The following is a 23,316-nucleotide window of genomic DNA, read 5'->3' as shown; positions in this document are numbered from 1 at the left end:
ATGTCCAAAACTGAACTCATGGTTTACTCCATATTTGCTCTTCCCCAACCCAGTTACTGGCAACTCCATCACTTTGGCTGCTTAGCCCAAAAACATTGGAATCAACCTTTACTCTTCTCTTTATCTCAAACGTCACATTCGGTCCACTGTGGCACTATTAGTTTCATGTTTAAGATATGAGGGGGGATCAAAAAATCCCTGGGATTTATTTATTAAAAACCATGTTTTTATTCTTACATGTTTAAACTTCAGTCACCTTCAAAGTACTCTCCATCTGATGCAATACATCTATAGCAACATTTTCTCCATTGCTCAAAACAGTTTTTAAACTCGTTGATTTTGATGCCTTTTAGTATTGTACTTCTGCCATTTTTTGTTTCACCTCTTCCACATTGGCAAAATGTTTCCCTTTGAGAACTTTTTTCATATAGGGAAACCAAAAAAGTTGCTTGGGGTGAGATCAGGTGAATAGGGATGGGGCATGGGAGTCATTCTGTTTTTGGTCAAAAACCAATGAACACTCAGCATGATGTGGGCAGGTGCACTTGTAAATCACCTGTCATGAAATGGGCAAACACATAGGAAAAAAAATTCACTGAAGCTAAACACAGCCTCTCACAACAATACCAGCTAGTACACTGATACAGATGGGTTCCTAGAGCACTCACCTAGCAGGGAAGCCTGTACTAAAGGGGCCCATACTGCAGGAGATAATTTGTTTTGGGGGGGTCTCCCTTCATATATTCAGAATCTGACCCGCTACCACTACCATGGTTTGAACTCCCATTAACTCTTGTCTGGATTATTGCAATAACATCCAAACTGACCCCCCACAGTCCAGTCTCCTCATAGCAGCCAGTAGTCTCTTAACATAGCCAGGTCATGTCACTCATCTGCTGAAAATTCTCCCATGGCTTTTGATCTCACTCAGAGTAAATGTCAAAGTCCTTACAATGACCTTCAAACCTCTACAAGATTTAGCCTCCTACTACTTCTCTGACTTCATTTCTTACTATTCTCTTTGCTCACTCTACTCTAGCCACCCTCTCCAGCTTTCCTTTAACACAACAATCATGTCCTAGCTTCAGAGTCTTTAGACTTACTATATGCTTACTTATCTCCATGGTTCATGTTCTCATCTTTGTCAAGTCGCTGCTTAAAATAATCTTCTCAGGGAATGAGCTGAATGATGGACTGAATGAATGAATGACATGTAATGAATAGCTGTTATGAAGGGGCATCAGAGCATTAGTGTCACATGTCTGCCCTTCTAACAAGTCAAAACACAATTAACTTTCAACATTTATGAGTACCCATTTTATATAAAATGGACATGTGTATGATTGGCTGGTCTTAGTGAAAGGAAACATTGAAATAAACTTGCTACTTTAGAACAGTGATTTTCCACCTTTTATTTTTATGTTTTTGAGAAAGTTTATTTAGAAAGTCACAGAGGTATAAGAAGTGAGCTGAAGAAATGGGCTCAGGAAACAAGTTACAGAGGCAAAGAAAGGCAGTTGGAACTTAGGAGAGAGACAGAGGCAAGGAAAATGCTCCAAGGAGAAGGGGGTGGGGAAAGTTGTGGGCATGCTCCATAGAGAGAACTGCCAACCTTTTTCATCTCATGGCACACATAAACTAATTACTAAAATTCTGCAGCACATCAAACTATATATATTTTGCCAATCTGACAAAAATAAGAATACTTTTGATTGGTTTACAAAAAATAATGATAGTAATTACCTATCCTTTTTGCTCCAAAGAGACTTTTTAAAAATTCAGGTGCCTGTGCTTGTATATAAGGATTTTTGGTACCAAGAATTAAGCAATCAGATGCAAACTTATTATGTGATGTGACCAATAACATGCAGCTCTATTTTATGACCTATATGTTTATAGCTCAAGACAGGGCATTCACACCAGGCAGCTATTGTTGAGTTGGCTGTTGTCATTTTTTAATTAGACAATCTAAGGGAAAAGAGGTCAGTGCACCTAACAAGTCAGGTATAGCATGTTTTTAAAATGCTTGCAGTACATGGGTTGAAAATTGCTGCTTTAGAAGGTTCTTGAACATCTTTAGCACTACTGAAACAAATACTTGATTTTCTTAAAGCAGCATCTATTAACAAACAGGAATATCTTGCCAGATATCCTAGGGCATCTTCCTCCTAGGCGATCACAACCTACAAATGTAATCCCTCAATCCAGGCAGTATTTAAATCACTGTGTTATTAGAACTCTTGATTCTAGCCCTAGTTTTATTCTAAACTTGATTGGTAGTGGAATAAATCATGTTTCCTTTTATTATCTCAGTTCTTTTATTCCTGATAAAATGTTGAATCTCACCCGGTTTCCAACTCAAGTTAAGATAACAGGACAATATAGTCTACTCGGGTGTTACAAGATGCGCGATTATGCATTATGAAGTTTGAGAACAAAAAATTGTTTTCAAATTTATGAATCTCTTAATCAGGGCTACTTAAAACTAGTCTTTAGTTTGTGGTAGACTTATGATCTTTGGCCTTTTTCTTTTTTAACCCCAATTTTCACTTAACACCCTTTCTATGACTGAACTCATAGCTTATTTTAGTTCACACCTGGTAATGTTTCAGTCCAACTTAGCTCAAAACAAAGGAGAAACATCATCAACCGGAGACAGTAGAATGTACACTTCACCCCACTTGAGCTACACATTCTACTATCTCAGGTGAAATGGTGGGGAGAAGAAAGGAGGTGCCGAGGGTACAGATAAAAAAAGGAAAGAGTAATGTTTATTTAAATGGCTCAATTCAATCCAACAAGTGTTTATTGGATGCAAAGCACTGTGCTCGTCATTTTACTAATGCCAAGATGAGGCAGACAGCCTCTGCTGTCAAGGAGTCGGGACTGTGAAGTGAATTAAAAGTGCACAGATTAAAATACCAAGCAGAGTACCTAAAGGAAATAAGAGAGCAAGCTGACATTAATTGAGGATATTTTAATATACCAGGGACAGTCATATATATTAACTCATATATATTAACAACCCTTCCAAAACTTCCAGGTAAACTCAGCGAGGATAAGTAACTTGTTCATGGTCATTCAAGCTAGAAATTTAGTGCAGACTGGCTTTGTTCCAAAGCTTAGGTTCCTTCCCGGACACCACTGCTAAGGAGAACCTCCAAGGAGTGGGAGGGAATGTTATGACGTTACTGGCATTACTCGCAGTTGCAACAGAGGGAACAAAGAGATCAGAAGACCTCTTTCGGGACGGCGTGTGAAGTGGGCCTTTGAAGGCTGAACCGCGGATTGGGGGGACCAGTGAAGGAAGAGGGAGGAACTTTCATCTAAATAAGTGATGAGCACTAACTGGCTACTGTCCTAATCCTTTCAGTCTAGGAGTCAATCTAGGGAAAACTGACGTCCCTTGGGTTCCCCTGTCCCCTCCCTGGATCTTTTCCTTTCGGGCTTGTCAGTGTTCGCCAACTGCACCGTTAGACATGTTATTTTTGTAACTTGAAAAATCTCAATGTCTTAAGATCGCTGGGTGGGGGTCCGACCGGTGGCCCTGGCACACCCAGTCTCCCACTTCTTCAGCCAGGCCAACACCTGGCGAGCGTTGGTTCCTGGGGAAAGGAGCTCCCCGCACCAGATTTTGGCTGGGGGGAGCCGAGTCCGAGACCGGGTAGTGGTGGTCGCCCCGGACCGCGAGTGGGGCTGCCGGGGACAGGAAGCCCACCGAGAATAGCGGGCGGCCGGCGCACCTGCCCGGCGCGGCGGGTCTCCATGCGGCTGCGCGGACCGACGTGCCCACCCCACCCTCCGCCCAGCCGTGTGTTTACGTGGAGACGAAGATGGCGGCGGCGGTGACGGCGCTACCCGTGCGGCCGAGGACGGTCAGCCACTGAACTCCGAGCCTGATTCCACTCCGAGAAGGCGGGAGCGCCGGCCCAGCCCTGCTCTCTGGGCCGGGGAGCTTGCGGTCCGACCTCCGTCTCAACCAACCTGTCCTTCCTACCCCAACCCTCTCTCTGTCTTCCCCCAGCCTTCTCCGCAGAGGCCATGGAGGACGAAGAGAGACAGAAGAAGCTGGAGTTCGGCAAAGCGAAGGTAAGAGCCGAAGGCTGCTGGCCCGAGGTGGGAGGTGGTGGCAGGGAAGGGGTGGGAGCTGGTCTAGGAAGCAGAGATCGCAGAAGCGCCGATGCACTGCCTGGGACGGGGTGCTGCGGAGTCTGCATTTCCCCCTCGACAGCCTCTCTTCTTTTTCCATTTGAAAAATCCTGATCTCACTACCCAGCGGACTTCCGTAATGATTGGATGGTGTGGCTTCTTTCTCGTGAATCCCCAAATAAAATCTTTCTTTTACTGCATTGCTGTAAACTGGTATTTATTGCTTCTGAATCTCCAGCCTTTTACTTTGGAGGGGAGTTTTCTGGGTAGTGCAGTCATTGTGCTTTTCAGGGTGGAGATTTGGGGCTTTTCTCCGGTAAGGGATTTGTAAGCTGATTATGATCTCGGCATTCTTAGGTGGCACGCTGGCACTCTTGGGTGTGTGATTGGCCCGTGACAGCTGCCTCATCTGTGGCTCGAGTGTGCCACAAGTGCCACTGTCGAACTTTGCGATAAAGGCGTTTTTGGAAGCATGGCTTTGTATGTTGGTGCTTGGAGGTCTTTGTCAAGGCGTGCGCTTTTGTATTGCATGGTATGCTAATGCTGTTTGTGAATGGAACTTCTGGGGAGGAAAGTTTCTGTTGTCTAAGCAACACCTATGGAATTCTTGCTTTAAATAACTGAATTATTTTTATGTCTCGGTGAGTCTTTATGTGTGTGTTTAAAAACTACAGTAAAGCAAACAATACAAAATTATACACAGGTTTTCACTGAGCTTCATGAAAAGTTTGACATAGACAATATAAATTAAATACCATTTAAAAAAATTACATGTTTGAGCATATCTTTTGGTTGGCTTCAAAGTCCCCTTTTCTCCCTATAATGAAATTACCTTTTATAGATTATATTTTAACCATTTTATTAGAGATGATTGTTAGCAACATACTTGGACCACAATTAAATTGTAATCTAGTTAATTGTTTTTTCTCTCTTCCTCTCCTTTGCCTTCCTACAAAGAAACAAAGAAACAAAGGAAAAGTGGTCTATGGTTTCAGTAATCATTGAAGGGCCATCCTGCAGAGATGTAGTAGCAAATGCTCAACACAACTTTCTTAAATGAATACGTTATAAACTAGCTTCATATTCCTAAATATAGTTGGCTTTCCCACAAGCCCCTTCAAAGGTCAAAGCTTAAGTGCTTATATATTATGAGATGGATTATATTACTTTAGGATCTATAAATGGAGGGAAAGGGAAATCAAGGCATCATCAGAAGACCAAAGTTGCTTACATTTCTGCAGCCTGAGGATCTGAGCAAGTTGTGTGAATCCAAGAAAGTGGATGTAAAGTGTGCACCTCTTCCAAAAGCATTGAAGTTCTAATTAGACATTATGTTTGTTACCTCAGAATTTTTCCTCCTTGCCCCCAGAAGTATCTTTTCTAAATATGTGTGAAGCACTCCTACAAAATAAACGTTACTTTAGACAACACATTTCAAATAGAGGATTTCTTTAAATTGCTTTGATTTGGCAGAAAGGAATTCTAAGAGTTTCTTTGTGTGTGTGTGCGTTCTTTGTCTTTCAAATTCTGCCTGTGGGGTAAAAATGTCTTTAACATTCACTTTTTAAAAATTTAAATTTATTGGGGTAACATTGGTTAACAAGATCATAGAGGTTTGAAGTGCACATTTCCATGATACATGATCTGTGTATTGCATTGCATGCTCACCACCCAAAGTCAGATCATCTTCTGTCACCATAAATTTGACCCCCTTTACCACCCACCCCCGACCCTCGTCCCTCTGGACACACCACCATACTGTTCTGTGTCTATGAGTTTCAGTTTTACATCCCACATGTGAGTGAAATCATGTGGTTCTTAGCTTTTTGACCTACTTATTTTGTTTAGCATAATATTCCAAAGGTCCATCCATGTTGTAACAAATGGCAGTATTTCTTCTTTTCTTATGACTGAGTAGGATTTCTTTATATATATGTATATTTACCACATTTTGTTTATCCTCTATTGAAGGACACTTTGGTTGTCTCCATGTCTTAGCCGCCATGAATAATGCGGCAGTGAACATAGGAGTGCATATATCTTTGCAAATAAATTTTTTTGAGTTTCTTGGGGAGATACTCAGGACAGGGATTTCTGGGTCATGTGGTAACTCTGTTCTTAATTTTTTGAGGAACCACCAGAGTGTTTTCCATGATGGCTGTACCAGTCTACATTCCACGAGCAGTGAATTGAGGGTTCCCTTTTCTTCACAACCTTTCTAACACTTGTTACAGCTTATCCAATTGATAATAGCCATTCTGACAGGTGTGAGGTGGTATCACATTGCAGTCTGATAGCTAGTGAAGCTGAACATACAGTAGTCCCTCTCTATATCGCGGTTCACTTATCGTGGCCTCACTGTATCGCAGGATTTTTAAAAATATTTTTTTTATTTATTGCAGATTTTCCACTATATCGCAGTGTTTTGCGGTACTGTATACATATGTTGTTAAAGTTATGTAGGTTTAACAGTGTAGAATATGTTTAAGAACATAAGTAGTGTTTATAAAAGTGTGGAAAATGGTAATGAGGGAGTGGGAAGGGTTAATAAGGGACTGGGAACGGTTTCTAAGTGTGTGGGAAGAGTTTATAAAGCCTTAAAATATATATAAATACTAAAATAAATGTAAGGTTCCTACTTCGCGGATCTTCACCTATTGCGGAGGGCGGTCTAGAACGTAATACCCGCGATAAGTGAGGGAATACTGTATTTTCATGTATCTGTTGGCCATTTGTATATCTTTTGAGGAGAAGTATCTGTTCAGGTCCTTTGCCTATTTTTTAGTTGCATTATTTGTTTTGTGTTGAGTTGTATGAGTTCTTTATATACTTCGGATATTAATCTCTTGTTGGAGCTGTTGTTTGCAAATATCTCCAATTCAGTTGGTTGCCTTTTTGTTTTGTTGGCAGTTTCTTATGCTGTGCAGAATCTTTTCAGTTTAATGTAGTACAATTCATTTATTTTTTCCTTTACTTCCCTTGTCTTTGGGTTCAAATTCATAAAATGTTCCATACAACCAAGATCTGTAAGTTTAGTACCGATCTTTTTGTCTATGTAATTTATTATTTCAGATCTTATATTTAGGTCTTTGATCCACTTTGAATTTTTGTACATGGGACAAACTGTAGTCTAGTTTCATTCTTTTGCATGTGGCTTTCCAGTGTTCCCAGCACCATTTATTGAAGAGGCTTTCTTTACTCCATTGTGTGCTTTTGGCTACTCAAAATTATTTGACCATATACATGTGGTTTTAGTTTTGGGCTCTCAATTCTGTTCCATCGGTCCACGTGTCTGTCTGCTGATACCTTATTGTTAATTAGCATAGATCGCTCTGTAGTATAATTTGAAGTCAGGTAGTGTGATACCTCTGGCTTTCTTCTTTTTTTTCTCAGGATTGCTTTGGTGATTTGGGGTCTTTTGTGGTTCTTCACAAATCTGATGATTTTCTGTTCTGTTTCTTTAAAAATATGACATTGGAATTTTGATGGGGATTGCATTAAATCTGTGTATTGCTGTGGGTAACATGGCCATTTAACTATGTTGATCCTTCCAATCCATGAACACAGGCAGAGTATATTTCCATTTCATTATTTCTTTTTTGATCTCTTTTAATAATGCTTTGTAGTTTTCAATATATAGGTCTTTCACATCCTTTGTTAAGTTTATTCCTAGGCATTTAATTCTTTTTGGTGCAATTGCAAAAGAATTTTTTTTTCCATTTCTTTTTCTGAAGTTTTATTGTTGGTATATAGGAAAGCAATGGATTTTTATACATTAATTTTGTATTCCGCAACTTGACTATATTTGTTTATTGTTTATAATAGTTTTTTGGTAGTGTCTTTAGGGTTCTCTATGTATAGAATCATGCCATCTACAAAAAGGACACTTCTACTTCTTTCTTCCCAATTTGAGTGACTTTTCTTTCTTTGTCTTGCCTGATTGCTCTGACCAGGATTTCCAGAACTATGTTGTATAAGAGTGGTGAGACTGGGCATCCTTGTCTTGTTCCCTGTTATAGAGGAGAAGCTTTCAGTTTTTCGCCATTGAGTGTGAGGCTGAGGGTTTGTCATATATGGCCTTCATTATGTTGAAGTACTTTCCTTCTATACCACTTTATTGACTGTTTTAACCATAAGTAGATTTGTATCTTATCAAATGCTTTTTCTGCATCTATTGATAGTACCATATGTTTTTATCCTTTGTTTTGTTAATGTGGTGTGTAACATTGATCAATTTGTGTATGTCGAACCATTCCTTGTGCCCCTGGAATGAACCCCATTTGATCGTGATGTATTATTTTCTTAATATACTATTGTATGTGATTTACGAGTACAGTGGTACCTTGGTACTCATTGTTAATTTGTTCTGGAACTCATGAAGAGTAACGAGACTGTGAGTACTAAAGGATGAAACATTTTCTCTTGTGGAGCAGCATCATGACTCATACATAAGTTCTAGCAAGTGCAATGAGGGGAGAGCAAGCACTGAGTGCTGAAACTTTCTTTTGTCAAAATGCAATGAGTACATGATTTGACGAGTTCTGAAACTGATGAGTACTGAGGTATGACTGTATTTTGTTTAGGGTTTCTGTATCTGTATTCATCAGAGATATTGGTAGTTTTCTTTTTTGTGTGTTATCCTTGCCAGGTTTTGGCATCCAGGTTATGTTGGCCTCATAAAATGTGTTAGGAAATGTTGTTTCTTTTCAGTTTTTTAGAAGAATTTAGAGAAGGATAGGTATCAAATCTTCTTTGAATGATTGGTAGAATTCACTAGTGCAGCCATCTGGTCCTGGACTTTTATTGTTTGGGTGGTTTTTGATGGTTGTTTCAATTTTGTCACTCTTGATCAGTTTATTTAGATTTTCCAGTTCTTCATGATTCAGTCTAGGAAGATTATATATTTCTAGGAACTTAAACATTTCTTCTAGGTTATTGAATTTGATGGCATATAGTCTTTCTAGTATTCTTGTATGACCCTTTGTATAGCTGTGATGTTTGTGGTAACTTCTCTTTCATTTCTGATCTTGTTGATATGAGTCTTTTCCCTTTTTCCTTAGTGAGTCTAGCCAGCATTTGTCAATTTTATTAATCTTTTCAAAGCTCTGGCTCTTTGTTGTATTAATTTTTTGTATAATCTTTTTGTTTTCTATTGCATTCAATTCTGGTCTAATTTTTATTTTTTCCTTCTGCTGACTTAGGGTTGCTTTTGATTTTCTAATTCTTTAAGGTGTAATATTAGGTTCTTTACCTGGAATTTCTTTAGACTTGTAATGACATAAACATCCCTCTTAGTACTGCTTTCACTGCATCTCAGAAGTTTCGATATGCTATAGTCATTCTCATTTGTCTCCTTATAGCCTTTGACCTCACCTTTTATTTCTTCTTTGACGCAGTCTTTTTTAGTAATATATTGTTGAATCTTCACATATTTGCGGATTTCTTTACTTCTTTTTTGCAGTTGATTTCTAGTTTCCAAGCATTGTGGTCAGAGAATATGCTTGGTATAATTTCAGTCTTCTTGAATTTGTGGAGGCCTGTTTTGTGAACCAGCATATGGTCTGTCCTTGAGAATGTTCCATGTGCACTGGAGAAAAATGTATAATCTGATGTCCTGAGATGAAAGGCTCTGGATGTGTCAATTATGTCTGTTTGGTCCAATTTGTCATTTAAGGCCAATATTTCTTTATTGATTTTCTGTTTGGATAGTCTGTCTAAAGCTGTCAATGGAGTATTAAGGTCCCCAAACATGATTGTGTTTTTGTCAGTTTCTCCCTTTAGTTCTGTTAGTAACTGCTCCATATGTTTTGGTGCTCCCTCATTGGGTACATATATATTAAGAAGTGTTATGTCTTCTTGATGGAGTGTCCCCTTTATTGTTATAAAATGTCTATCTTTGTTGTTACCTTTGTTATCTTGAAATCTATTTTGTTTGATACAAGTATGGCTACAACTGCTTTTCTGTAAATGTTATTTCTTGGAGGATCATTTTCTACCCTTTCACTTTGAGTCTAACTTTGTCTTTGCAGCTTAGATGTGTCTCCTGAAGGCAGCATGTGGTTGGGGGTTTGTTTTTTGATCCAATCTGCTACTCTGTGCCTCTTTATTGGTGAATTAAGTCCATTTATATTTAGGATAATTAATTGATGTATGAGGATTTCTATAGCCATTTTATCTTTTGTTTTCTGGTAGTTCTGTGCCTCCACTGGTTCTTTTTCTTCATGTTTCTGTCTGTTGTTTTTGTTTGGTGGCATTCCAAACTTCATTCCTCTATTTCTTCTTTTTTTTAAACTGTGTCTCTCAGTGTTGTTTGTGTGTGTGTGTGTGTGGTTACCATTAGGTTTATGAAAAAGAGCATTTCATATATAAAGTGGTCTTTTTTCCTCTGAATGCATATGATCTCCATCATTTAATATATTGTCCTTGGGTAAAGGACGTTATCAGATATTAAACTGATAAGAACAGATACTACACTCAATCTTAACAAAAGACTGAGAAGTGATTAACATTCACTTTTATTATAGAAGATTATTTTCCTATAGAGTTGAGCCTAATTTTTTAGTCAGAAGTAAATCTCTGAGACTTGTAAGGCAACTAGTCAGAAGTAAATCTCTGAGACTTGTAAGGCAAGGTATATTTGCTGGAGCATTAACTATACCACGTAAAAACACTGGGAACAATCATCAAAGACTATTAGAATAATTGTTTTCTAAACTATATTATATGATTGTGATGGGATATTATACAACATTAAGATTATGAAGACTTCTAACAGAATATGGACTCAGCCTATAAACAAACAAACAAACAAAAAGATTATGAAGACTGATAGGAACATGGAAAATACAAATAAAACAGCATCATCAAAAATAGGATATATATGATTTCATTCCTATATGCATGTGCTGGTAGATTAGAACTCCAAGAATTTAGGTTGGAAATGTAAAGCCATTCAGCCAACCTAATGTTGAACTTCTGTTTTATAGAGAAAATATAAAGGTGGTCTTTGTTCTCATGTTGCTCACAGTTTAGTGGGAGAGGCAGACATTGGGTAATAAGTACAAGGAATGGAGGAATTATAGTAGGATTTGGGGTGAATTATTTTCATTTGTTAAAATGTGTTAAATGCTGCTACATTATTTTTAAGGTTATAACAAAGAAGTCTCTTAATATTTATGTTAGTGCAGCCTAACATTATGCCTATCAAATAGTGGATACTCAAATGAGTATTTTCTTAATGGTAGAATGAACAGAATGAGTATGTGTGGCTAATGGGTGCTGCTTTATTAGCATGTTGTAATTTAATATTAGTAATCCAGAATTCTCTGAATTGGAAGTCTTTTATTGCTGGCATCAGAAATCACTTTAAATGATCATTTCCAAACTTATTTAGATACTTGTTCTCTAAATGTCTTGTTTGCTCATTGGACTTAAATATTGTATTTGACAACCTGGTCTTACAAACCCTAACTTTAAATTTTTTTCTTGGTGTTTGATAAGCTGTTCACTGGAAAAACTTTCTTTCTGTATCTAGATCTTAATAAATGATCACTTTTTAAATGACTCATATATACAGATAGTATGCTTTATAAATAATTTTATACCAACCAAAATCTATAATGATAGGAGAATAAATTATGGTATATCTAGCCATTAAAATAATTCTACAAAGACTTTTTGAGTTGGGAAAATGCCCACAAATAATGCGAGGTTAATAAAAATGCTATCAGAAAAAAGTATACAAGGTCTGTCCAGAAGGTATCCAGCCATGTAATATGAAAAATAGAGGCATTTATTGAAAAAGATACAAGATACAAGAAACATTGTACCTAGGACAAGGACACCTCAGTCCCCTTCAAAGTAGGCACCGTGGGTCCACACACAGTTCTCCCAATCGCCAACAGCTTCCCTGTTGTATTTTCCTGAATCTCATAAGCGATGGAAATCTCTTCCCTTTCAATGGTGACTTTAATTTTGGGAATAACCATAAGTTGCAGGGCGCCAAATCTGGGCTGTAGGGGTGCTGAGTCACCTGGGTGGTTTGATGTTTTGCCAAAAAACTCTGCCTGAGACATGGCGCATGAGCAGGCGTGCTGTTCTGGTGAAGCTGCCAATCACCAGTTGTCCAAAGTTGTGGCCTTCTGAATGATCCAAATAGTTTTGGCAGAGGAATGTTCAAGCTGCATGCAAAATTTGGTGCAGGTTCGTTGCTCTACTCTTTCAGTCATTTTGAATGTGACAGCCGCACAGTACTCATGTTCACTTGATGGCATGTACCACCCCCACTGACTAGTACAGTGAAGTTGTCATTGTTCACACATGCACATTCCAGTCTGCTCTTCTTGGCCGCCATGTTACAGTGATGTCTCACAAACCATTCTCGTTATATTAATAATGGCTGGACTTTTTCTGGGCAGACCTAGTATGTACATATATATGAAGACACCTGGGAAAAAAAATCCACCAAGTTGTAAATGATGATTATCTCTGGGTGGTGGATTGTAGGCATTTTTAATTTTCTATACAACTTTAGCATTTCCAAATTCTCTTCAATATATTTCTTTTATGATCAGTAAAAAAAATGTTTAAATGCCATTTTTTAATAAAGCAAAACCAACACATGTAGTATGTTGAAGAACATGTACAGAACAAGAAAATGAGGCACAGAATAACTAGGTTTCCTAAGGGCCTTCACTTTAATGTAGTCCTGGAACTGTAATTCTTATTCCAGTGCTATTTGTATTATACAAGGGGGGGACCCCCAAAAACCGTAATTTATTTATTAAAAAAATGTACATTTTTTCTTATATTTAAACTTCAGTCACCTTCAAAGTACTCTCCATTTGAGGCAGTACACCTATGGAGACATTTTTCCACTGCTCAGAATGGTTTTTGAACTCGTTGATTCTGATGCTTTGTAGTGCATCTGACATTTTTTTCTCACCTTTTCGACACTGGCAAAACATTTCCCTTTGAGAGATTTTTTTCATCCAAGGAAACATAAAAGGTCACTCAGGGTGAGATTGGATAAATAGGGAAATTGGGGTATGGAGTTATGCTGTTTTTGGTCAAAAACACTCAGCACGGTATGAGCAGGTGAACTCATAAATCACCCGTCATGAAAAGCATAAACACGTAGAAAGGTCTTCAGAAATATTCACTGGAGCCAAACACAGCCTCTTACCACAACACCAGCTGGTACACTGATACAGATGGGTTCCTAGAACACTCACATAGTGGAAGAAGCCAGTACTACAACAGGGCCCACCGTCCAAAAGATATTTTCTGGGTTTTCTTTTGGCCCCCTCCTCATATAGTTGGGATTGTATACTATTAGACATTTATAGATCTTTCTGTTTTTGTAGTTTTTACCTATTTTCCTTGCTGTCAGTTCTCATTGCCCTGGACATGCTCATCTTTCCTTGTTCCTTCTCATCTGCCACTGCCCTTAACTTGCTGTTTTAGATTTGCTGTAACTAGAGAACCCAGTATTTGAGTTAGATAAAATGATTTGTAAAACTCAAGTGCCGGTAGAGACTAGTGCATGGGCTCTATGACAGTTTATTTTTTCTGTTATTTGTTGGTTTTTTGGTTTGCTGTTAGGTCCTCAGCTACTTCCTCAGTGTTGATGTTGCAAGAACCTTAACCATGGAGATATGAGACTTTACTGCATTATTAAGTAAATATTTTTGGAGCTAGACTCACCCCATTTGCAATATGCTGACAGGGACAACATGACACAGGTTGTCGTTGTGTTAAACCAAACTATTCTAACTCCACTTCAAATGATTTCATTTTTTTCCAAAGAAAATTATTTGCAATATTATATTTTAAAATATTGTAATATTAGTGAACAAAATTATGAGACCATATATTTAAAATAAAATTATTACTTCTGTAAATTCCCAGGAGGTATAATTTTTAATATTCTATTTATAATATACTTTTAATATTCTAACATAGCAGAATTCAGTAAAACCAAAGTTTTGCACCAGCTATTCAAAATTTATATAATTGACATTTTTTGATGAATAATTATTAAAATTTTTGCCTATTACATTCAGAAAGCCGTACTGTATATAATTTTTTTTGTTTAATGAGCATTTTCAGTTTGAAAATGGTGCCAATTTTATGCAAAAAGAAGAGTGTTCTCTGTAAACTGTATATTAGGTTATTAGTAGCAGAACTTTTTAATCACTGATAGACAAAGTTAGTTATGGTGTAAAATTGTTCTTTGCATATTTCATATACACTGCTCCACCACCTGTTTCTTTTAAACTTTTTAGTTTTTTACTCTTGTATGTGACATAGCTTACCTAACTTTCAGAGTGGATACAGCAGTTGGATACCGTCATCAACATTTATTGTAACAGGGGTGCATTGTCTGTAACTTAAAAACTAATTCATGACCTTCAAGCTTTGTTGAAAAAAAAAAAAAAAAGCCATGACTTTTAGATTATAAGCTTTAAGAGAGAGAATATGGTGGAAAGAATGGGCAGGACAGGCTTCTTGACCCATATATGTACTATTGAAGAAAGATTTCTAAGGCAGCTCCAAGGAGTGGCAGAAACAGAGACAGGGACGTGATTGGGTAAAAGCCATGAGATCCAATGAAGAGAAACTTAGCAAGGAGTTCTATGGTGTTCTGCCAGTGAAACTCAAAGCTGAATGAGCATGTGGAAAGAGGAAGTGAAAAGATTGGCTACATATAAAAACACCTTTTTATATATAAACATTTTGTAATAACATGTAAGCTATGACTGCAAAATATCTATTATAGACTACTGATTATTGAAATATAAGTGAGTTTCTTCTAATATGGAAGCTAGAAAAAATTCTCATGATAAATTGTTAAACATTCAATGATAAGGAATACTTTATTTCTCAGTAAGATTCTACTAAAATTGAAATTAGACACCTTTCATTGGTCAGTGTCTCTTTAAAAACTTTAATTTTTAAGCTTCAGAATTTTATAAAGTTTATTTATAAAGGTAGTTTTGCATCACGTATGTGTGTTCAAAATACTGCTATCTGGCATACTAGAAAAGGCACCAGGGCTTTGGAGACGTTTGTTTGCTCATTTGTCCAGCTGACATTTTTGAATGCCTACAACTGCAGCTATGGACTTTTACTTAGCAAGCATATATTTCAGTGATCACAAATTTTGTGCCTCATTATGTGTGGGGATTGTCCTGTCACAGTACAGGAATCTCAACAGGTGTGTTAAAGGATGAATGAGATAATGATTGAGAGCTTTTGTGCTCCTCTGGTGCTAGATATAAAGAAGGTATAATTATTTTTTTAAATTGAGGTGAAATTCACATAGCAAAAATTATCTCAAAATGAACAATTTAGTGGCATTTAGAACATATACAGCATTGTGCAACCACCATTTCTATACAGTTCCAGAACACTTTTTATCATTCCCGAATAAAACCCCATACCCATTAAGCATCTACTTTTCATCCCTCCTCTCCCTAGCAACCACCAATCTGTTTTCTGTTTTTATAGGTTTATATTCTAGGTACTTTAATTAAATGGAATCATATAATATTTGACCTTTAGTGTCTGGGTTGGTTTATTTATATTCACTTAGTATAATATTTCCGAGGACCATCCTTCCATGTTGTAGTACATGTCAGTGCTTGAGTCCCTTTTATGGCTGAGTAATATTCCATTGTCTGTATATACTACATTTTATTTATCCATTGATGGGCATTTGAGTTGTTTCCACTTTTTGGCTATTTTGAATAGTTCTGCTATGAATATTTATACATAAATATTTGAGTACCTGTTTTTATTTCTCTTGGGTATATACTTAGGAGTAGAATTGCAGGATTATATGGGAATTCTGTGTTTATTGAGGAACCACAAACTTTTTTGTAGTGACTTACCATTTTAGATTTCCACCAGCTCTGTGTAAGGGTTCCAATTTCTCCATATCCAGCACTTGTTTTTTGTTTTTTTATTATAGTCATTCTAGTGGGAGGTGGTATTTCATTGTGATTTTTATTTTATAATGACTAAGATGTTGAGCATCTTTTCGTGCATACTTGTTAGCCATTTGTCTATCTTTACAGAAATGTCTATTCAGGTTCTTTGCCCATTTTTTAATTCGGTCGTTACCAACTTCTTTTATATATTATTATTTATTATATTTTATTATATATTTCTATATACAGAGAAGGAGTAAAAACACGTGCTCAGTCAGGCGTGAGAGAGGGGCAAATATTAGAGATGCACATCTCCATCGGATTATCTTCCATCTAGGTTTTTTAAGGCCTTTTGGCCTCTGCCTAAATCTAAGCTGTTTCTTCTTTGAATAATAAGTTCTTCATGAGTTGATTAGAGCATGGTGCTAAAGTTTGATTTCTGTGTGGGCCAGTGAGTCATTCCATTCCATGGCCAGCTGTTTTACAAGTACAAGCAGTTGGTCCAACGGGGCACCTGTTGGGTTTTTGGCTTGATAATTACCAGTCCCTTTTAACTGTGGGAAAAAATAGCCTAGTCCTCTTCAGTAGCAAAAGGCCTGTCATTTTCATCTGTGACATTATAGATCTGTACAGATATTTCACTAGTGTAAGACATTTTGTTGTTGTTGTCATATTGTTTCCCCTTTACTTCTAGTGTTTTTCTGGTAGTGCTCACCAAAATTTAGCTTAGGGTACTTAATGCTTGTCTAGGTGTGCTACATAAAGCTTTGGTTGATTCGCACATGTATTTAACCCTATTCGAAAGCAACATTGTTTCAGAGGTAGTTTTACCTAGGGTATTTAATTCTGTAGATTCTTTTATACCATGAAAAATTCCTTTGTCCTTTTTGTTCATGAGCAGTGTAGTTTGTTTTCAGTTGCCACCAGGGTTATGATTTTTATTCTGGTTTGCTACTCACTAAGACTTTTATGTGATTTGAAAGTTTTTTTGTAAGTCTAACATTTTTTTCTTTTAAGAGATCATTTTTGAAAACCCCCAAAGTTTTTCCTTTTATAGATCAGTACTTAAAGCCCCCAAAGTTATAATTTTGAATAGTAAGAACCAACCTTTATTATTTAAAATCCCAATCTATAAAGATTTGAATTTATAAATTGCACTGATTAAATAGGTTCTCTTATTTATGGATTACTGAAAAACTAACAGGATATAAAATCAAGAATCTCTCTTCTATTTCTTGATAGTGAACACACCGCAGAATTCCTTGTTTAGTAAGGATCTTCATTGTGAGCTCTGTGATTGAGCTGTATTTATTTCCTCAAGGTTCTCACTTTCATTTCAGTTAATGATGCCTGTTGTGTCCCCAGGGAAGATAAGGACAGAGACCAACTAAAAATTTTAGTATTCACAATTATCAAGAACCAAATTTAATGTATGAAAGTGTATGAGGAAGATGCAGGCAGTGTGATGGGCATGGGGCGTTGACCTCAATTAATTCACAACATTTATGGTCTGTTGACTGTATATACATGTTGATTTCTTAAGTCAAATAAAACAAGTAGATGCTCTAAAGGGCAGGGTAGTAGAAAATGTGTAAAAACTGCACTAACAAATATCTGCTGGGAGTTTATATATTAAAAAATGGGTTTTGGTTGAAAGTTACAGAAACTATTTTCTATTCATAGACAGCTTACAAGTATTGGAAATATTTTTATGTAAACTCTTTTATAGTATGTGCCAAACAAATTTTAATATGTGTAAATTACTTTTGTAATGTAAATACCTGTCTGAGCATTTCTACTCAGTGACTTCCCTTCAACAAGAGAACTCTCACTTTTCCACTTTAACCAATAGCAATTTTTACAATAGAGTTTGAGAAGAAGAGAGATAATAATTTGGGATTATTTTAGTTGAGAAAAAAATTTTTTTAATTCAAAGTATAAAATATGATGGAAGTAATTTTAATAGGCCTCGGTTTTAATTTTACGACAGAAGACTATATATATAGTCTTTTTTCCTGTAGGATTTGGATTTAAATTTTTTTTTAATGATCTAGTTTTCACTTTTATATTTCATGTGCCGTGATGTTTTTGATGCTTGGGAGTTTATACATATTCCAATAGAAAGCATCTCAGTTGAAAAATAAATTCCTCTGAATTATTCTGTAATTATTTTCCTATATCCTGCACACTTACAACTCAATCTGAAATTTTCTTAATTCAAAATTTGCCTCCTGCTTAGTGTTTTTTCCCATTCTAATACCACTACACAATACAGTCAGGCTCTCGTTACCTCCCTGCTATTTGATGTCCCTGACTCACTCTCCTTTGCCTCTCACATCCAGTTAATCAGCACATTCTGCTGATTTTACCTTCCAGATAGTCTTGATCTATCCCCACTCTGTTCCTGCGTCATTATCTCTCACTTGGACAATGAGAAGGTTGAGAGTGGAAGAAAGAAGAGTATGAATTGGATAACAGTAGCTGCCAATTTTTGAGCACTTTCTAATGCTAGGCGTTATACTAAGGGTTTTACATTTATTACCTCATGTAATCCATATAACTATTCTAAGAGCTGTGGATACTGTTGCCATCTGTTTTATAGCTGGGAAAACTGACAAGTTAAGTAATTTGCACAAAGTCATAGAGGCAGACCCAGTCTGCCTAACCCAAGACATCATGTTCTTAGTTTCAGCCCTACACTAGCTCTTATATCCTTTGGTCAGTGTTCAGTATGTAGGATTGAGAAGCCTTGGTAATTGTTTGTAAAGGATAATGAGACAAATGCTATGGGCTGAATGTTGGTGCCCCCCCACCCCAATACATATATTGAAATCCTAACTCCCAAGGTGATGGTTAGGAGTGGAGAGCATTTGGGAGGTGACTAAGTCATGAGGGTACAACCCTCAAAGATGGCCATCTGTGAAGTGGAAAGTGGTATCTTACCAGACACCAAATCTGTTGGCACCCTAATCTTGGACTTCTAACCTTAGGAACTGTGAGACATAAATTTCTGTTGTTTATACACTGCCCAGTCTATGGTATTTTGTTATAAAATTCCAAGCAGACTAAGACGAGAGATGATGGCTGCAGCTTTCTGACTTGAACAACTGAAGGGAGGATGTAGGTGCTAGTTTCTGAGAAAGGGAATGTTGACAGATTTGGGGGGAAAGGAGAATTTTAATGAAACAGGTCTTTGAGATACGAAATGTGGGCATATTTGGAAGGAAACGAATATTTGAGTAAAATAAAAATGAGTTTTGTTTTGGATATTTTGAGTCAGGGCTATCAATAGGACATTACAGGGGAGTGAGCCAATGTAAAATTGATTATGAGTCTGGAGCTTAAAACAGAAAGAAGCTCATGCTATGGATAAATTTTTGGTTTAAAGATCCTAGCTCATACTCTGGAAATGGGGAGTTCATTCAGGAAGAAGATTGAGTGGGATGCAGACTAAGAGTTGAATCCCGTGGCCACACCTTTGTTTAAAAGGCAGGTGGAGAAGGAGGCTGCACAGGAGACAGACACAAACTATAAACCTTGGAGATGATGATGTCTGTGAAACTAAGGGAGGACAGTTTCAAGTAAGGAGGAGTGGCCAATTGTCAAAAATGAGAATTCAGATTACTGTGGGATAGGGAATGAATGGGAATCAGGAAAAGGTACTGAATGCTACCTACTTTTTCAAAGATTTTGTTGTGAAAAGCAGCATAACTGTAGTGGTTATGAGTTTGGACTAGACTGACCATCTGGGATCAAATCCTGCCTTTGCCATTTGTTAGCTTTGTGACTGTAGGCAAGTTACCTAACTTCTGTATACTTCTTTTCTCCATCAAAAAAATGAGGACAATACCAGCCTTGTGAGGATGCAGCTAACAAATAGATATGAAGCACTCAGAACATTGTCAGATTATACAAAGTGTTCCAGAAGTATTGGCCATCCTCCTCCTCCTCATGCTGGAGCATAAAGGATTAAGCTGTTATAATAGCAGAAAGTTACATTGGAGCAATAGCTGGGATCATATCATGAGGAGCCATATGTGCCATTTAAAGTAATGTGGATTTTATCATAAAAGTGGGAGAAAACTGTTCAAGAATGTATGTATTTGGCATGTTGAACCTGTCAAGAGGTTATTCTTTTCCTAAAAACATATCTCTACTCAGGTATACTGCCACCAGGTGGAAATTTTATGCTGTTGCTATACAGATGACGCAATAAAACCATGTTGCTTTTTATTTTAAAATATTGACTTGATTAAAATAGCTAAATGTAAACGCTCTAATTCTAGTAGGGCTCTTTTGTTCCCAAAAAAGCTGAGATTAAAATGGAGGGTTTCTGTAAAGATAGGTTTTTCAAAGGAAGGGGAGAGTAGTATAGTTGGGTCTCATGGGAAACTGAAAAGCCATTTGAAGCCAAGATAAGGTTGGGGCAAAGCGCCATTCTTCTCACTGTTCATTGTTACCAGTAACTGAGGTGACAGTGAAATGAAACAGGTAGGTGGCTTCTGAACAGTGAAGTGTAATGTACGTAGTTGGCAGTTATGCTCAGGCCTCAGGACAGCATGTTTCTGGGGCTCCTGCCTTATTTCTATCATTTGGGATGAAATTTTTGGAACATGTGTAGTTGTATTATATCCTATTAAAAGTAGTGATATTAACATATGTGCCCATGATAATATTATTAGTGAACATTCTTTATAGATCTTTTGGGGAGCAGGAGGCAGTGAAGATCTTTTAAAGAAGAAAACAGGCACCCATAATCTCATAACCTACAAACAATCACTATTAACAGTTTGTTGATTCTTTGTTTCTGTCTGTAAGTATATTTTAAAACTTGAGTCATATTCTTATTTGCAGTTTTGGTTGTCTTTTTTTTTTTTTTTTTTTTTTTACCTTATTTTGAGAGCATTTTCTCACATTAAAATTTTTTTGAGCCCTGACCAGCATGGCTCAGTCCCACAAAGTGAAAGGTTGTGGGTTTGATTCCTGATCAGGGCACATGCCTGGGTTGTGGGCTGGTCCCTGGTTGGGGCATGTGTGAGAGGCAACCGATTGATGTTCCTCTCACACATCGATGTTTTTCTCCCTCTCGATCTCCCTTCACTCCCCTCTCTCGAAAGTAAAGAAATAAAGTCTTTTAAAATTTTTTTTGAAACATTATTTTCTATAGCTACATAATACTACATTGTGTGGTTGTGTAGCAGTGTAACAATGAACTTGATTTATCATCTTTTCCTTTTTTAAGAAATTGCAGATACTCTGACGTTCAGAGAAATAATACCTAAACTTATTGCTTAGTGTTGTCTGTTTTCTGTAAAAATAAATTATTATTATTATTATTTTTACTATGTGTAGGCACTGTTCTAGACTTAGAGTATTATATAGGCTCTGATTTTAATTAAAACCCCCTGCTCTCTTGGAGTTTACCTTTCAGTTATTTGTACTGAAATAATTTGACTTTATATAATCACTAATATGAGCTTAAATAGTATTTTGAGAATTTTATATACTTAGAAATAATTTGTTTTGAATACATAATGTAATCTTTCCACTTTTTATTCTTATTTTCATTTGGGATCATTTAGTAATAAACACGGTTTATTGAATTGTTTTTCTGAAGCAAGTTTTTTTTAATGTAGATTTCTAGTTTTTCTTTTTTATAAGTAAGTGAAGTAGGGTGAGGAGGAAAGAAAGGAAACAGTTGAAAAAAAATTCTCCAAAAAAGGCCCTTAAATCTGGGAGAAACCTTAAAAGAGCCTCAAATCTACCTCTTCATTGTACAGTTGGAGAAATAGTTCTGCCCAGGTTAAGTGGCTTGTCCATTGTCACATAGCTACCTTAGTAGGGTCTGTAGACACAACAGTCCAGTAATCTATTATATGTAATCCATATTCTTTTTGAAACATTATTCTCATTCAACAAATATTTGTGCCTACAATGTACCAGACAGTGAAATATGTTAAAATATGTAAAATTAAGATGATTCCCAAGACTGCAGAATCTGTTTTCTTCTTAAACATGATTTTCCAAAACTTTGGAGGAAAAAAAGATTGCATTCAATGACATTATGGGCTGTAAACAGTTCAGATGGCTCAGTAAAGTCCTGTGGTCTTTTGCATATCTGATTTCCGCAGTCTATTTGGCACTTTTATTTTCCAACAGTTTATTTCTCTGAGATATTGTAGGAAAATACGCTTCAGAGCACAAAATGTTGCTTTTGGCTTCGCTTTCAGTTGCCCTACAAATTGTCTTTGGGTCACTGTTGTAATCTTTTTGTTTTCATAGTTTGAGCCCTGGAGTTTCGCTGTACAACAGCAATGTTGTTTGTACAACATTCTTGTGCAGCATTCATTAAGGAATATTAAAAAGATTTAAACGTAGCACTGACAAGTACAAATAATCACTATAATTAGAATTAATTAGGATCTTAAATTTTCTGCAGCAAAGACATGGAAAATAGCTGTTTGTAGCAATTTTGAAAACTGGAGGGAATAGATAATATTTTCAAAATACTTTATAATATTTCCTTTGGGGTATGTGTGTTGCGTGTGTTTTGTGTGTATGTGTTTTCCCCCAGTCTTGTCAAAAAAGTATTTGTTTAGTGGTTTCATTTGTTTGTGCCTTTAAATTTAGTGTTCTAGAATTTGAAGTATAATGATAAATGAAGGAAAAGAGAGCTCAGAATGCATGACATGCAAATTGGTATAATGGAAAGAATACTTGATTTGGAATCAGATGTTCTGTTCTATGATATTTTGCCACTTACTGTTTGTGATCTTGGACATGTAACTCGTTTTTTTTCAAATCTCAGCTTCCACATTCATTTCTCAATACTTCCTAACCTCTCCCCATAGTCCCATCCAAAATAAGTCTTTTTGTTGTTTGCTTTCTTTAGTACCTATACTCTTTCTTCAAAGCACTTTTTATCTCTTGCAATGATATATTTCTGTATTTATATTTGTTTAATTTGTCCTTCCTACCTGAGTTATAGTTCGTAGGAGTAGAGTTTGTATCTGATTCATCATTGCCTACCCTGCCTTTAGAACTGGCTGGACATATGATAGGTAACCATCAGTAAATATTTGCTAAATTAATAAGCTACTTAATACCTGTCATATGCCAAGTTATTTCCTTCACAGATATCAAACTCAACAACCATACTGCTTACAGAAAGCCTGTTTTGAGAATATTAGGATGAGAGCTTCCCATACCACTTTTTTAGAGATGTATTGAGGAC

The 23,316-nt window shown here is 36.7% G+C and overlaps 1 protein-coding gene and 1 pseudogene across 4 annotated transcripts in view; one reads left to right on the top strand and one right to left on the bottom strand.

The window, feature by feature from the left end:
• Positions 1–3,791: 3,791 nt before the first annotated feature.
• Positions 3,792–23,316, top strand: part of AKAP9 (A-kinase anchoring protein 9) — a 165,338-nt gene continuing 145,813 nt past the window's right edge. For all 4 annotated transcript variants that reach the window (XM_090287252.1, XM_090287253.1, XM_090287251.1 and 1 more), the window contains exon 1: positions 3,792–4,089. In XM_090287252.1, the coding sequence (XP_090143378.1) occupies positions 4,042–4,089 (48 nt within the window). In that variant the 5' untranslated portion in view covers positions 3,792–4,041. The remainder of the gene's footprint in view (positions 4,090–23,316) is intronic.
• On the bottom strand, positions 10,543–10,652 carry LOC150001574 (U2 spliceosomal RNA; annotated as a pseudogene).

Source organism: Furipterus horrens, unplaced genomic scaffold, assembly GCF_987537825.1.
Source record: "Furipterus horrens unplaced genomic scaffold, mFurHor1.1.pri manual_scaffold_9, whole genome shotgun sequence".
NCBI lineage: Eukaryota > Metazoa > Chordata > Mammalia > Chiroptera > Furipteridae > Furipterus > Furipterus horrens.
The sequence above is the reverse complement of the archived record's forward strand: the minus strand, read 5'-3'. Positions and strand labels throughout refer to the sequence as shown.